The sequence below is a fragment of the Ranitomeya imitator genome, chromosome 3, assembly GCF_032444005.1.
Source record: "Ranitomeya imitator isolate aRanImi1 chromosome 3, aRanImi1.pri, whole genome shotgun sequence".
NCBI classification, from domain to species: Eukaryota; Metazoa; Chordata; class Amphibia; order Anura; family Dendrobatidae; genus Ranitomeya; species Ranitomeya imitator.
Genome location: NC_091284.1, coordinates 138419699 through 138435630, shown reverse-complemented (window position 1 = coordinate 138435630; position 15932 = coordinate 138419699). Strand labels below are relative to the sequence as shown.

The window sequence follows — 15932 nt, the reverse complement described above, 5'->3', positions numbered from 1 at the left end:
TAACTAAGCGCGGTCCTGCGCTTAGTTACCCGATGTTTACCCTGGTTACCCAGGGACCTCAGCATCGTTGGTCGCTGGAGAGCTGTCTGTGTGACAGCTCCCCAGCGACCACACTACGATTTACCTACGATCACGGCCAGGTCATATCGCTGGTCGTGATCGTAGGTAAATCGTATAGTGTGACGGTACCCTAAGGTAAAAAATGTGGGAAGTTCATGGGCTATGAATACTTTTTCAAAGCACTGTTTATATACAGTGTGTGTGTCACTGTGATGTTGCACAATTGATGTCACTTGCAATCAATACATAAAATTGACGGACAAACCACAATGACTATAATCCTGTAATGTTTCTATATGAGCGGACGGAGATGTCATATATTTCAGTCACATGACGAGGGTCGTATGGGGTAATATACTGCAGCACAGTGCATTTGATATTTGTGGAAGTTTACCTGTGGGCTTAAATGCAATTTTACTTTTCTTTCCTTTATTTGCTTGTTTCAGAAAGAAGTCTCTTAGCAAGTCTGCTACTGTTGCACGCTTTACTGGGTCAGGCTCAAAACACAGTAATATAAAAGCCCTGGCCTCCGCAGACAAGGACTCGGGAATTTCTGGGTGAATTTTAAACATTCCCACCTGTAAAACAACAGTTATGATTAGTACCCAAATACATAACTACTAGAAATGTTCTCACATCCAATGACAAGGTTGAGACTATAGATCCTCATGAAAACCTTAAGTTAGTGTAAAAATGTAGTCCATCACTCGTTGCCCCAGCAGCCACAGAACTCCCCCCTAACTCCAATGGTGACAGCAAGCCTCACCCCCATCCGATAAGTACCATGTGGTCACCAAAGCCACATTAAGGTTATCACAGCATCCCAGAAAAGGGATTTGTCTAATATTAGTTAATAAAAGGATCAGCCAGTTAGGCATAGAATCCATTCATATCACGTATGGTATGTAAAGCTCTGTTCACATTGTTATCATGACTTCCATATTTATATTCCTGTAGTTCTAGAGTACATTTGCATACAATATTTTTCCAGCTGAAAAATCCATATCAAAACATGGGTCAAAACAAGTCTCTTGGCACGTTTTTGTATATGGGCATTTTTCTGTTTCAGTTAATTCAACAGTCAAATTTAGAGCACATTTTTCTAGCAGAAATAAGCTAGAGCATTTTTTCATGTGAATTTCAGAACAGAATCTGGACCAAAATCTAAGTCAGAAAACTAGGAAAATAAAAGTGATATCCAGTGGAATGAAAAAAACACTAGTGTGAAAAGATCCTTACTGAGAAAGCCTGAAAAATTAATCCTGACATAGAACATGTACCTTAAACATGGCAGCTTGGGGTTCCCCCAGCTCATGAAATGGAGGCCTTCCTGTTGCCATTTCAATAATCGTACATCCAAGAGACCAGATATCAGCAGGAGCACCGTATCCTCTGGGGCCTTTATCAATAATCTCTGGAGCCATATATTGTAATGTGCCTGAAACAAGAAGATTATAGGAAAAAGGATCAGTAATCAGTAACATAAATTGACTGGCTTTACATTTCTGCAATTATTGCCTCTTTACTACTGGGCAGGAGCAGTAATGGGGCCATATTGCTTAATCAAGAAGACAAGATTCTGAAGACATAAAACTAGAGAGAAGACTTCCAAATAGAGCAAAGTTAACACATCTGTCATTAAGGCATATGGAGTCAGTCCTAGCTACTTAGCAGTTATTTGCTGTAACATTAAGGCTGTGTGCACACGTCGCGTTTTTTTCACGTTTTTTCGCTATAAAAACGCGATAAAAACGCATACATATGCATCCCATCAATTAGAATGCATTCCGCAATTTTTGTGCACTTGATGTGTTTTTTTCCGCGAAAAAACGCATCGCGGTAAAAAATGCAGCATGTTCATTAATTTTACGGATTTTTTTCCCAACTATTTAATGCATTAGGAAAAAAACGCACAAAAAAGCGTTACAAACGCGAAAAAAAAAACCCGCATGCGGATTTCTTGCAGAAAATGTCCGGCTTTCTTCAGGAATTTTCTGCAAGAAATCCAGCAGTATGGATAGCAATATGTTGATCGTTCACAAAATATTCAGGACCCAAATCTACTGTATACTGCACTCGAAGGCCTGAACAACTGATTGATCCTGGGCTCTGTACAGTGTGTCTTCATGGCAATTTAGTAGAGCAGCACTACTACTACTACTACTACTACTTGGCACACTTATTGAGTGGTTAGCAGGTTCTTTTAAAATATATTAAGGACAATATGAAAATAATATTTCACAAATCACCAGAAAATAATACAGAACGTACAAGGGATATAGCAAGGGTGAGTGCAAACAAGGGCTGTGGAGTCAGAGCTCGTTTTGCCTCTTCAGAGAGAAGGTGGCGCTAGAGAGTTCAAGCCCTCTTTCTCTCTGAAGAGGCAATTTGCATATAAAATTTCCCAGAGGAGCATTGCACGGCGAATAAGCCTCCTTACCTTGACAAGCCAGAGCTGGTATGTCACTCTCCACAAGGAAAAACCTTACCCCTTAGACCCCAGTCCAGAGCCTCTCACCTAGCCAAATCAGATCTCATACTTTGCACTGACGAGGGCCAGTAGCCTGAAACACCGTGTCTGCGAATTGAGATTCTGATTTGGCTTTTATCCTAAGTCATATTGCAAGACTTGTTAAAGGGTTGATTGTGACTTGTAGGATCGCTACTTCAACAGTTGGTGCTACAGAGTTCAAGTCCTCTTTCTCTCTGAAGAGGCAATTTGCATAGATGATTATGGCTTACAGCCAGTGAAAACCCAAAAGTCATTATCTCAGTAAATTAGAATACTTTATAACACCAGCCTGAAAAATGATTTTAAAATCCAAAATGTTGGCCTACTGAAATGTATGTTCAGTAAATGTACTTGGTCGGGGCTTCTCTTGCATCAATTACTGCATCAATGCGGCGTGGCATGGAGTTGATCAGCCTGTGACCTAGATTGCTTTGATAGCAGCCTTCAGCTCGTCTGCATTGTTGGGTCTGGTGTCTCATCTTCCTCTTGACAATGCCTCATAGATTCTCTATGGGGTTAAGGTCAGGCAACATTTCTGGCCAATCAAGCACAGTGATACTGTTGTTTTTAAACCAGGAATTGGTACTTTTGGCAGTGTGGAAAGGTGCCAAGTTCTGCTGGAGAATGAAATTTCCATCTCCAAAAAGCTTCTCGGCAGAGGGAAGCATGAAGTGCTGTAAAATTTCCTGGTAGACGGCTGCGCTGACTTTGGTCTTGATAAAACACAGTGGACCTACACCAGCAGATGACATGGCTCCCCAAACCATCACTGATTGTGGAAACGTCACACTAGACATCAAGCAGCTTGGATTGTGGCCTCTCCACTCTTCCTACAGACTCTGGGATCTTGATTTCCAAATGAAATGCAAAATTTACTTTCATCTGAAAACAACGCCTTGAACTACTGAGCAACAGTCCAGTTCTTTTTCTCGTTGGCCCAGGTAAGACGCTTCTGGCGTTGTCTATTGGTCATAAGTGGCTTGACACAAGGAATGCGACACTTGTAACCCATGTCCTGGGTACGTCTGTGTGTGGTGGCTCTTGAAGCAATGACTCCAGCAGCAGTCCACTCCTTGATAAACTCCCCTAAATTTTTGAATAGACTTTTCTTAACCCTTTACCCCCAAGGGTGGTTTGCATGTTATGGACCGGGCCAATTTTTACAATTCTGACCACTGTCCCTTTATGACGTTATAGTTCTGGAACGCTTCAACGGATCCCGGTGATTCTGACACTGTTTTCTCGTGACATATTGTACTTCATGATAGTGGTAAAAATTCTTTGATATTACGTGCATTTATTTGTGAAAAAAATGGAAATTTGGCGAAAATATTGAAAATTTCGCAATTTTCCAACTTTGAATTTTTATGCAATTAAATCACAGAGATATGTCACACAAAATACTTAATAAGTAACATTTCCCACATGTTTACTTTACATCAGCACAATTTTGGAACCAAAATTTTTTTTTGTTAGGGAGTTATAAGGGTTAAAAGTTGACCAGCAATTTCTCATTTTTTCAACACCATTTTTTTTTTAGGGACCACATCTCATTTGAAGTCATTTTGAGGGGTCTATATGATAGAAAATACCCAAGTGTGACACCATTCTAAAAACTGCACCCCTCATGGTGCTCAAAACCACATTCAAGAAGTTTACTAACCCTTCAGGTGTTTCACAGGAATTTTTGGAATGTTTAAATAAAAATGAACATTTAACTTTTTTTCACAAAAAATTTAATTCAGCTCCAATTTGTTTTATTTTACCAAGGGTAACAGGAGAAAATGGACCCCAAATGTTGTTGTACAATTTGTCCTGAGTACGATGATACCCCATATGTGGGAGTAAACCACTGTTTGGGCGCATGGGAGAGCTCGGAAGGGAAGGAGCGCCGTTTGACTTTTCAATGCAAAATTGACAGGAATTGAGATGGGACACCATGTTGCGTTTGGAGAGCCACTGATGTGCCTAAACATTGAAACCCCCCACAAGTGACACCATTTTAGAAAGTAGGCCCCCTAAGGAACTTATCTAGAGGTGTTGTGAGCACTTTGACCCACCAAGTGCTTCACAGAAGTTTATAATGCAGAACCTTAAAAATAAAAAAAAAATTTTTTACAAAAATTATCTTTTCGCCCCCAATTTTTTATTTTCCCAAGGGTAAGAGAAGAAATTGGACCCCAAAAGTTGTTGTACAATTTGTCCTGAGTACGCTGATACCCCATATGTGGGGGTAAACCACTGTTTGGGCGCATGGGAGAGCTCTGAAGGGAAGGAGCGCCATTTGACTTTTCAATGCAAAATTGACAGGAATTGAGATGGGACGCCATGTTGTGTTTGGAGAGCCACTGATGTGCCTAAACATTGAAACCCCCCACAAGTGACACCATTTTGGAAAGTAGACCCGCTAAGGAACTTATCCAGATGTGTGGTGAGCACTTTGACCCACCAAGGGCTTCACAGAAGTTTATAATGCAGAGCCGTAAAAATAAAACAAAAATTTTTTCCCACAAAATTTATTTTTCAGCCCCCAGTTTTGTATTTTCCCGAGGGTAACAGGAGAAATTGGACCACAAAAGTTGTTGTCCAATTTGTCCTGAGTATGCTGATACCCCATATGTGGGGGAAAACCACCGTTTGGGCGCATGGGAGGGCTCGGAAGGGAAGGAGCGCCATTTGGAATGCAGACTTAGATGGAATGGTCTGCAGGCGTCACATTGCATTTGCAGAGCCCTTAATGTACCTAAACAGTAGAAACCCCCCACAAGTGTCACCATTTTGGAAAGTAGACCCCCTAAGGAACTCATCTAGATGTGATGTGAGAGCTTTGAACCCCCAAGTGTTTCACTACAGTTTATAACGCAGAGCCGTGAAAATAAAAAATCCTTTTTTTCCCACAAAAATTATTTTTTAGCCCCCAGTTTTGTATTTTCCCAAGTGTATCAGGAGAAATTGGACCCCAAAAGTTTTTGTCCAATTTGTCCTGAGTACGCTGATACCCCATATGTTGGGGTAAACCCCTGTTTGGGCACACGGGAGAGCTCGAAAGGGAAGGAGCACTGTTTTACTTTTTCAACGCAGAATTGGCTGGAATTGAGAACGAACGCCATGTCGCGTTTGGAGAGCCACTGATGTGCCTAAACGGTGGAAACCCCCCAATTATAACTGAAACCCTAATCCAAACACACCCCTAACTCTAATCCCAACGGTAACCCTAACCACACCTCTAACCCAGACACACCCCTAACCCTAATCCCAACCCTATTCCCAACCGTAAATGTAATCCAAACCCTAACTTTAGCCCCAACCCTAACCCTAACCCTAACTTTAGCCCCAACCCTAACTGTAGCCTTAACCCTAGCCCTAACCCCAACCCTAATGGGAAAATGGAAATACATTTTTTAAATTTTTTAATTTTTCCCTAACTAAGGGGGTAGTGAAGGGGGGTTAGATTTACTTTTATAGCGGGTTCTTTAGGGGATTTTTATGATTGGCAGCCGTCGCACACTAAAAGACGCTTTTTTTTGCAAAAAATATTTTTTGCGTTACCACATTTTGAGAGCTATAATTTTTCCATATTTTGGTCCACAGAGTCATGTGAGGTCTTGTTTTTTGCGGGACGAGTGGACGTTTTTATTGGTAACATTTTCGGGCACGTGACATCGCTTTTTATTCCGATTTTTGTGAGGCAGAATGACCAAAAACCAGCTATTCATAAATTTCTTTTGGGGGAGGAGTTTATACCGTTCTGCGTTTGGTAAAATTAATAAAGCAGTTTTATTCTTCGGGTCAGTACGATTACAGCAATACCTCATTTATATCATTTTTTTATGTTTTGGCGCTTTTATATGATAAAAACTATTTTATAGAAAAAAATAATTATTTTTGCATCGCTTTATTCTGAGGACTATAACTTTTTTATTTTTTTGCTGATGATGCTGTGTGGCGGCTCGTTTTTTGCGGGACAAGATGATGCTTTCAGCGGTACCATGGTTATTTATATCTGTCTTTTTGATCGCGTGTTATTCCACTTTTTGTTTGGCGGTATGATAATAAAGCGTTGTTTTTTGCCTCTTTTTTTTTTTCTTACAGTGTTTACTGAAGGGGTTAACTAGTGGGACAGTTTTATAGGTTGGGTCGTTACGGACGCGGTGATACTAAATATGTGTACTTTTATTGTTTGTTTGTTTTTTATTGAGATAAAGAAATGAATTTATGGGAATAATATTTTTTTTTTCCTTATTTAGGAATTTTTTTTTTTTTTTACACGTGTGGGAATTTTTTTTTAAACATTTTTACTTTGTCCCAGGGGGGACATCACAGATCGGTGATCTGACAGTTTGCACAGCATTCTGTCAGATCACTGATCTCACTTAGAGCAGTGCAGGCTTCACAGTGCCTACTCTGAGCAGGCTCTGTGAAGCCACCTCCCTCCCTACAGGACCCGGATGCTGCGGCCATCTTGGATCCGGGCCTGGAGAAGGGAGGGAGGTAAGGAGACCCTCGCAGCAACGCGATCACATCGCGTTGCTGCGGGGGTCTCAGGGAAGCCCGCAGGGAGCCCCCACCCTGCGCGATGCTTCCCTGTACCGCCGGCACACTGCGATCATGTTTGATCACGGTGTGCCGGGGGTTAATGTGCCGGGGGCGGTCCGTGACCGCTCCTGGCACATAGTGCCGGATCAGGGCCGGCTCCAGGTTTTCGAGGGCCCCGGGCGAAAGAGTCTCAGTGGGCCCCCCCCTTTAACACATACCCTGATTTATGATGCACAGATACGGCAGAGAAATGTATAGTACAATGCCAGATTTCACTTCTTACATGAGTGACAGCTATTGTAGATTCTGCAGTGTATATATACAGGAGGAAAGGTGCTGTGCAGTGTATATATACAGGAGAGATGCTGTGCAGTGTATATATACAGGAGGAAAGGTGCTGTGCAGTGAATATATACAGGAGAGGTGCTGTGCAGTGTATATATACAGGAGGAAAGGTGCTGTGCAGTGTATATATACAGGAGAGATGCTTTTCTGTTTTGAGTTTTTCTATGAAACAAAGACTTTTCTACATAAACAACGTTGTTTGGTTTTGCGGCCCCAACAGATCTGTGCTACAAAGTAACAGGCGGCTCGGGCATTAATGAGGGACCTGATGCTGAATCCTTTCCACAAACCCTAATGACCCAATTAGTGCCCCGTCATTAGAAGCTCATTAAACGCCTCCCTGTCCCGAGCAGTCATGTACAGTATGGGGGGATCCTGCAGCCCACCCCCTGACTGCTCCATACCATACACTGCCCTCTGTCGCGCTCACTATTATCCTGTGCATTTCTCCGTCATCGTTACCCCATGTTACACTTGTCACCCCCCACTACAGAGTAGCAGGGCAGCCAATGTCACCCCCTCCTGGACCCTAATGGCAGCAGGAAATGTCTGCTCCTCTATTGGGTTGGAACCTGATTTAATCAAGGAATAATGTGGATTTGTTGCCGGTGGCTGCAGGGGAAGGGTTAAGTGATGCCATGTCCGTGGTGGGAGCAGTGGCAGCTGCTGGGACCTGGACAGACACAACCAATGTTGCTGTGACTGCACAGTGTGACCTGGAGGAGAGAAGCTGAGACTCCGGAGCAGAAATCACCCACATGCCAGCACTGGGCAGAGTCCCTCCAGTCACCAGCCTGGGGCCACGGGGCCCCAACCTACAGCCCACAGCTCAGTTTTATCCATGGCAGCAGCTCCCCTTCCTCCTGGCATCTGGTTAACCCCACTTATGCGGGTCGGATTGTTATCTTTAAGGTTCAGCTATAACCTTCATACAGATGGGAAGGGGTTAAGCTTCTTCCTACCCCACTGGTGCAGGTTTGGTGCAGCATGCATGTATTCTGGGTGAGCTGGGCGGCTACAGGCTGCACCCCACCAGCTGCTCCTCCAGACATCACCCACATTTTTAGGCAGCGGAGACAGACAGCAGCAGACTGAGCCACAACTGCAAGATACCTTTGCACTCAGGCACTGGTAGAACGGAGCTTCTCCGGAATCTGCCTGATAAACTTCAGCACTGTCCGCAGCCACCCAGGGGGGAGAGCAGAGAATGTGCTCTCTCCGCCCACAATGTCACACTGGCTGCCTTCTGTTAACCCCTATGTGTGCCTGCCTGGCTGCACTGACTGAGTGAGAAGATCCTTGTGTCAGAGCTGGCACATAGGGGTTAAGAGAACGCAGCCAGTGTGACTTTGTGGGGGGAGAGAGCATGCTATCTCCTGCTCTGCTCTCCCAGCTGTATCTATGACAGCTAAGTGGGCCCCCCCTCTCCCCAGGGCCCCGGCATTTGCCCGCTGTGCCGGGTGCTGACGCCGGCCCTGTGCCGGATGTCAGCTGCGATAGGCAGCTGACACTAGGCCGCGATTGGCCGCGCTCCCCCCGTGAGCGCGGCCGATCACGCTGGACGTACTATTCCGTCCTTGGGAAGTAGGGCCCACCCCACATGGACGGAATAGTACGTCCAATGGTAGAAAGGGGTTAACAATCCTTTCAAGGCTGCCGTTATCCCGGTTGCTTGTGCACCTTTTTCTACCACACTTTTTCCTTCCACTTACGGTAACTTTCCATTAATATGCTTGGATACAGCACTCTGTGAACAGCCAGCCTCTTTAGCATTGACCTTTTGTGGCTTACCCTCCTTGTGTAGTGTGTGTTAATGACAGCCTTCTGGATATCTGTCAAGTCAGCACTCTTCCCCATGATTGTGGAGCCTACTGATACAAAGTAAGGGACCTTTTTAAACGTTTTGGAATCCTTTGCAGGTGTTTTTTGTTAATTATTTGAATTTACTGAGATAATAATTTTTGGGTTTTCATTGGCTGTAAGCCATAATCATCAACATTAACAGTAATAAACACTTGAAATAGATGACTCTGTTTGTAATGACTATATAATACTAGATGGTGGCCCAATTCTAACGCATCGGGTATTCTAGAATATGCATGTCCTCGTAGTATATTGCACAGCCCACGTAGTATATTGCCCAGCCACGTAGTATATTGCCCAGCCACGTAGTATATTGCCCAGCCACGTAGTATATTGCCCAGCTACGTAGTATATTGCCCAGCCACGTAGTATATTGCCCAGCCACGTAGTATATTGCCCAGACACGTAGTATATTGCCCAGACACGTAGTATATTGCCCAGCCACGTAGTATATTGCGCAGCCACGTAGTATATTGCCCAGACACGTAGTATATTGCTCAGACACGTAGTATGTAGCCCAGACACGTAGTATATTGTCCAGACACGTAGTATATTGCCCAGTGACGTAGTATATTGCCCAACCACGTAGTATATTGCCCAGCCACGTAGTACATTGCCCAGCCACGTAGTATATTGCGCAGCCGCATAGTATATTGCCCAGCCATGTAGCATATAGCCCAGCCACGTAGTATATTGCCCAGCCACGTAGTATATAGCCCAGACACGTAGTATATTGCCCAGACACGTAGTATATTGCCCAACCATGTAGTATAATGCCCAGACACGTAGTATATTCCCCAGACACGTAGAATATTGCCCAGACACGTAGTATATTGCCCAGTGACGTAGTATATAGCCCAGACACGTAGTATATTGCCCAGACACATAGTATATTGCCCAGCCACGTAGTATATTGCCCAGTGACGTAGTATATTGCCCAGCAATGTAGTATATTGCCCAGCGACGTAGTATATTGCCCAGCCACGTAGTATATTACCCAGTTACGTAGTATATTGCCTAGTGACATAGTATATTGCGCAGCCGCATAGTATATTGCCCAGTTACGTAGTATATTGCCCAGTGATGTAGTATACAGCACAGAGCCACGTAGTATATTGCCAAGTGACGTAGTATACAGCAAAGAGCCAGGTAGCATATTGCACAGCGAAGTAGTATACAGCACAGAGCCACGTAGTATACAGCACAGAGCCACGTAGTATATTGCCCAGCCAGGTTTGTCACAGGTGAAAAAATTAAAAATAAACATATACTCACCTTTCCGAGGGAGCCCTTGTAGTCCACGGCAGCTTCCGGTCCCAGGGTTGGTATGAGCGCAGGACCTGTGATGACGTCGCGGTCACATGACCGTGACGTCATGGCAGGTCCTTCTGCCACCGGAACCTACCACGGAAGATGGCGGCCGGCGGGAGCTGCTACGGAGGGTGAGTATAGCAGGTTTTTTTTTTATTATTATTTTTAACATTACATTTTTACTATTGATGCCGCATAGGCAGCGTCAATAGTAAAAAGTTGGGGACACACAGGGTTAATAGCGGCATAATGCGGTCCGTTACCGCTGGCATTAACCCTGTGTTAGCGGTGACCGGAGGGGAGTATGCGGGCGACAGGCACTGACTGCGGGGAGTAAGGAGCGGCCATTTCCTTCCAAGACTGTGCCCGTCACTGATTGGTCGCGGCAGCCATGACAGGCAGCTGGCGAGACCAATCAGCGAATAACCGTGACAGAAAGACAGACAGAAGGACAGACGGAAGTGACCCTTAGACAATTATATAGTAGATATGAGTTTCACTTTTGTATTGAAGAACAGAAATAAAATAACTTTTTTATGATATTCTAGTTTTGTGAGAAGCACCTGTATATAGAGCCATGAATTCCATGGAGCTTTACACACATTATCATCACTGTCTCTATCAGTATGTCTTTGGAGTGAGGGAGGAAACCCACACCACCACGGGGAGAACATACAAACTCCTTGCAGATGTTGTCCTTGGTGGGATTTGTACCCAGGACCCCAGCGCTGCAAAGCAACAATGCTAACCACTGAAATGATCATTCCCATGAACATTCATTTAACTTATAGTAAACCCAAATACATATATCCCCTCAATGTCGTCTTTGGTACCTCAACAATGGGAAGATATTTATGTTCCGCACAGAAGAGGGGAAGAGTTGTCTGTGCATTTCTGTGTCTCTCTCCATCATAGTTTATGAGGGATGTGAATCACGTAACTCTCATATACTACAATATAGAAGGCTGAGCAGATGTGTCGTCATCTTCCCACATTAGTCAGGTCCCAGAATGGAACCCCTACCTACCAGGTATTCACGCTGTCCAAATGGAATACCACGTTAGGTTTTAAAGAGACTCTAAAGAATGGTAAAATGTAAAAATGTACCCAAAAATGGTTCTGTACCCCTGGTTTACACCCACAGCTGATTTTAGTTATTACATATAATGCCCAGCAAGAACATACATACATACAGTACAGCAATGGTTTCCAATATGCAAGTAATGCAAGATTGCAACCCCCAGTGCAGCGAAGGCTGCTGTATAATACAATGAGCAGATGTGAAGACACAAGGTTAAGACATCAATGAAAATCGTGTATTCAAAATATTAGCCAATGACAGCAAATAGTTAATGGTGTTGGCCCAGAAGTTATTACCACTAATCTCTGGGACCAAGGAAACATATTAACTAAGGTATTACCAGTAAATGTCTCGGTGCACGGGTTCACTCCAGCAAGGCGCTTTGATGTCCCAAAATCGGATATCTTCACTACTCCACTGTAAGTGTTGACTAGAACATTGTCGCCCTTTATAACAGACACAATTGTTACATGAGAATTAATGTCATTACTGCATGGAGGGCACTGATAGTGAGGTTCTACCAGGCATACCGTAGAAATAAGTTATCATGGCTCCACACATTTACACTAGTCTAAAGCTAGTCACACATTAGGGATTTCAGATGCAGATGCAGATCTGTTATTCGCCACAACCAACGTTTCAGTGTTCAATGGCTGAAACGGTCTGATACCTGCCATTGTGCCATCGGTTGGCACTTTGCACACTCATCACTCCTGTAACGAAAAGGTGCCGATGATTGGCAAGAAACTTTCTAAAATGGACTTTCTTGGCAATATACACATACAACACACATACAAGCTAATTTATTGAAGTAAATTTTTCACCAAACATTGATATTAATCAACCGTCACTTTAAATTAAAGAGAAAGTGGAAGCTGAATCTGAAAAATTATTTTAAAAGGGATTGTACACTACAGATCAAAAAATGCTGAAAAATAAGCAGTCCTTCTCACTTTACCATTCTTAATATTTCCTCTTCCAGCTGGAAGTAATTTGTGACTAGACATGAGCGACTATCTTTGGCCCCCTCCTTATTCTACAAGCTATAGCTCTTACCGAAGAAGCTGCAGAGGGAACCCGATAACCTGGAGCGCTCCCGATGTCTGCACGTGTCGCGGGTGTGTGACACTCACAACACATGCATAGGGAGCCCGTGTGTTGTACCTGTCACACAGCCGCGACACATGCAGCTGCGGCACCAGACACCTGATTATCAGGAGCGCTCCAGGTATCCGGGTTCCCACTGTAGCTTCTTCGGTAAGCGCTATAGCTTGCAGAATAAGGAGGGAGCCGCCCATAATCGCTCATCTCTATGTGTGACCACTACAGACAATTTGTAGACATGCATTACCAGTGACTGGCTGCAGCGTTCACATGTCCAAACAGTCAAAACAGGATATTCACAGACCATCTTAAAATTACCTGCAGCGGGCACATGCCAGTCCTTACCAGAAGAAGGAGCAAGGAGACCCGCGGAAACCAAGTCTATTTCATTTGGTAATTTGATTCCTAAATACAGAGGTAAAGTGACCCTCCAGCATGAAAAGCGACAACATATTTGTCATGTATCGTCACCACACCTTAACTTCCTCTGCTGAGAGCAGAGTCTGTATTCCTCCTTCACATAGCTGGCAGTCTTGCTGCTTCCCACCACACTCTGGTCCTGGCTGTGCTGCCTCTCTCTATTATCCCACTCCCTTCTCTTAGTGTTATTGATTGCAGCAGAGACATGAGGAAGAGGACAGAGGGATGAAAGCACACACATTTTTCATGTATTGCATCCCACAAGCTGTAGTGGAGTGGAGTGTGTCAGTAGATCTGTAGAGGAGCACACACATGCAAATGTGAAGGGTTACTGGGCGAGTCACACCGCTGTGTACCAGGTTACAGAGAGATTAGAGAACCCAACTGCTGAGAGGCCTAGAAATCAGCACTAGATTTAGCTATGCTAGTTCTGGAGAGCTAGTGAAGGCAACAGCACTCCGGGAACACACATTGGACATTCAGTACATATTACTAGAAGGACACAATCCCATGAGACAAATGTGAATCTAGAAGTAGGAGGCTGCAAACTGCATGTCAGAAGGTCTGAAAGTAAATGACAAGATGGAGAGTGCAACCTGAAACAAAACGCTAAGATATGCAAAAATCATTTCTTTCATGGCTCCATAGCAAAAGGGTGTATAGTTCTTAAGGGAATCAGTCAATAGGATCAACCCTCCTAAGTGATGTACAAGGGAATGCAGGTTATATAAAGCTGAATAAAATGATACCTTGGCTGCACTCAGCATCTTTTAGACACCAATGTAGCCGCAACGTTTTTCTGTGTAGGAAATACCAGGAAAATGCGAGGGATGGGTTACCTTAGGGGTTTTCCCACAAACAAAAATTAATTTTAATCAACAGATCATTGAATAATAACTTCCACAATTGGATGTGTTAAATAAAATGCCCCTGTGCTGAGATAATCTTATATATGTGCCCCTGCTGTGCACTGTGTAATGGCTGTGTCTGACCGTACAGGAACATGGTCTGATCATACCACAGCTCCTGAGCAGGGGAGGATGCAGAAGAGAGTATACAGACATTACAGTACGGGATCACAGCTGATTAATTCTTTGAAGTAAAAAACAGGCAGAAAAATGCTTTACCTCACAAAAGGAATCAGCTGTGCTATCTGTGTACTCTCTTTTCCTCCCCACTGCTCAGGAGCTGTGGTATGATCAGACCATGTTCCTGTACGGTCAGACACAGACATTGCACAGTACACAGCAGGGGCACATGTATAAGATTATCTCAGCACTGAAAAATTTTATTTAAACACATCTAAGGCTACTTTCACACTAGCGTCGGGCTCGGCCTGTCGCAGTGCGTTGGGCCGAGGTTACCGACGCTAGCGTTGTTTGCGCCGCACAACGGGTGCAGTGGATGCAGATTTTCATCGCATCCGCTGCCCCATTGTGAGGTGCGGGTAGGTGGGGGAGGAGTTCCGGCCGCGCATGCGCGGTTCGAAAAAGCAGTCCGTCGGCAGCAAAAAATGTTACATGTAGCGTTTTTTGCTCCCGGCGGTCCGCCACAACACGGCGCAACCGTCGCACAACTTTGCAGGATGCGTTTTTTCCCATAAATGACGCATTGCGACGTATTGCAAAAAACGCTAGTGTGAAAGTAGCCTAATCCTGGAGATTATTATTTCAAGAACTATTGATTAAAAATAACTTTTGTTCATGGGAAAACCCCTTTGTCTTTTCTGCATCTCTTCTGATGTCTTTTGCAACGGCTTCACAGCAGGTGTATTTTATATTCCATATATAAAATGGTGTCAGTTTTCAAGCGGAAGTTGGCAGAAGAGTGGGCCAGTCACGTCTGTTAGCAGCTTCACGGCATTCAAAGAAGTGACAAAAGACGTATGACGTATTATATGGATACAAGGCAGTAGGTGTGTAAATATTCCACCTCCCTCCTCTTCTCATTCTTACGTCATGCACAACTGCAGTTTGCACGAGCACCACAAATGCCAAGTCATACAACATTGTCTCGCAAACATTGTTTTCATGTGATACAAAATTTCTACTGCAATGTATGTTATGTTCGATTTTGTTCTTTCCTGTAAACTTTGAAAAATATTTTAGTTTTTCACAATAGACATTTAGTTTTAATTATAGGAAAGGTAACAAATATCTTACTGGTTACTATACACCGTGATCCAAATTATTATTCAAATTGGGCTTAAGTGGAATTAAGATGTAATTTTTTGATTTTCAAATAAACTCATGGATGGTATTGTGTCTCTGGGCTCTTTGGAGCACTGAAATCAACCTTGAAACACCTGTGATAATTAGTTTGCCAGGTCAGCCCAATTAAGTGAAAAACTACTTAAGTATGACACTCCACAGGTTTCAAGCAATAAGGGAAAGAAAAAGGTTCTCACTGCTGCCAAAAAGTGTCATATAGTACAGTGCCATGGACAAGGTATGAAAACATTAGATATTTCACGAAAACTTAACTTTAATGAAAATTTAACTTTTTGGCCACAACCATAAACATTACATTTGAAGAGAGATCAACAAGGCCTATGATGAAAGGAACACCATTCCAACTGTAAAGCACGGAGGTGGATCTCTGATGTTTTGGGGATGTGTGAGCTACAAAGGCACAGGAAACGTGGTCAAATTTGAAGGAAAGATGAATGCAGCATGTTATCAGCAAATACTGAAGGCAAAT

General features: G+C 43.6%; 1 protein-coding gene across 1 annotated transcript in view; it reads right to left on the bottom strand.

The window, feature by feature from the left end:
- Nucleotides 1-15932, bottom strand: part of MAP3K15 (mitogen-activated protein kinase kinase kinase 15) — a 246053-nt gene that overhangs the window by 41576 nt on the left and 188545 nt on the right. Inside the window, exons 18-20 of the mRNA XM_069761515.1 lie at nt 12049-12154; nt 1341-1498; nt 455-638 (exon numbers count right to left, since the gene is read on the bottom strand). Of these exons, the coding sequence (XP_069617616.1) occupies nt 455-638; nt 1341-1498; nt 12049-12154 (448 nt within the window). The remainder of the gene's footprint in view (nt 1-454; nt 639-1340; nt 1499-12048; nt 12155-15932) is intronic.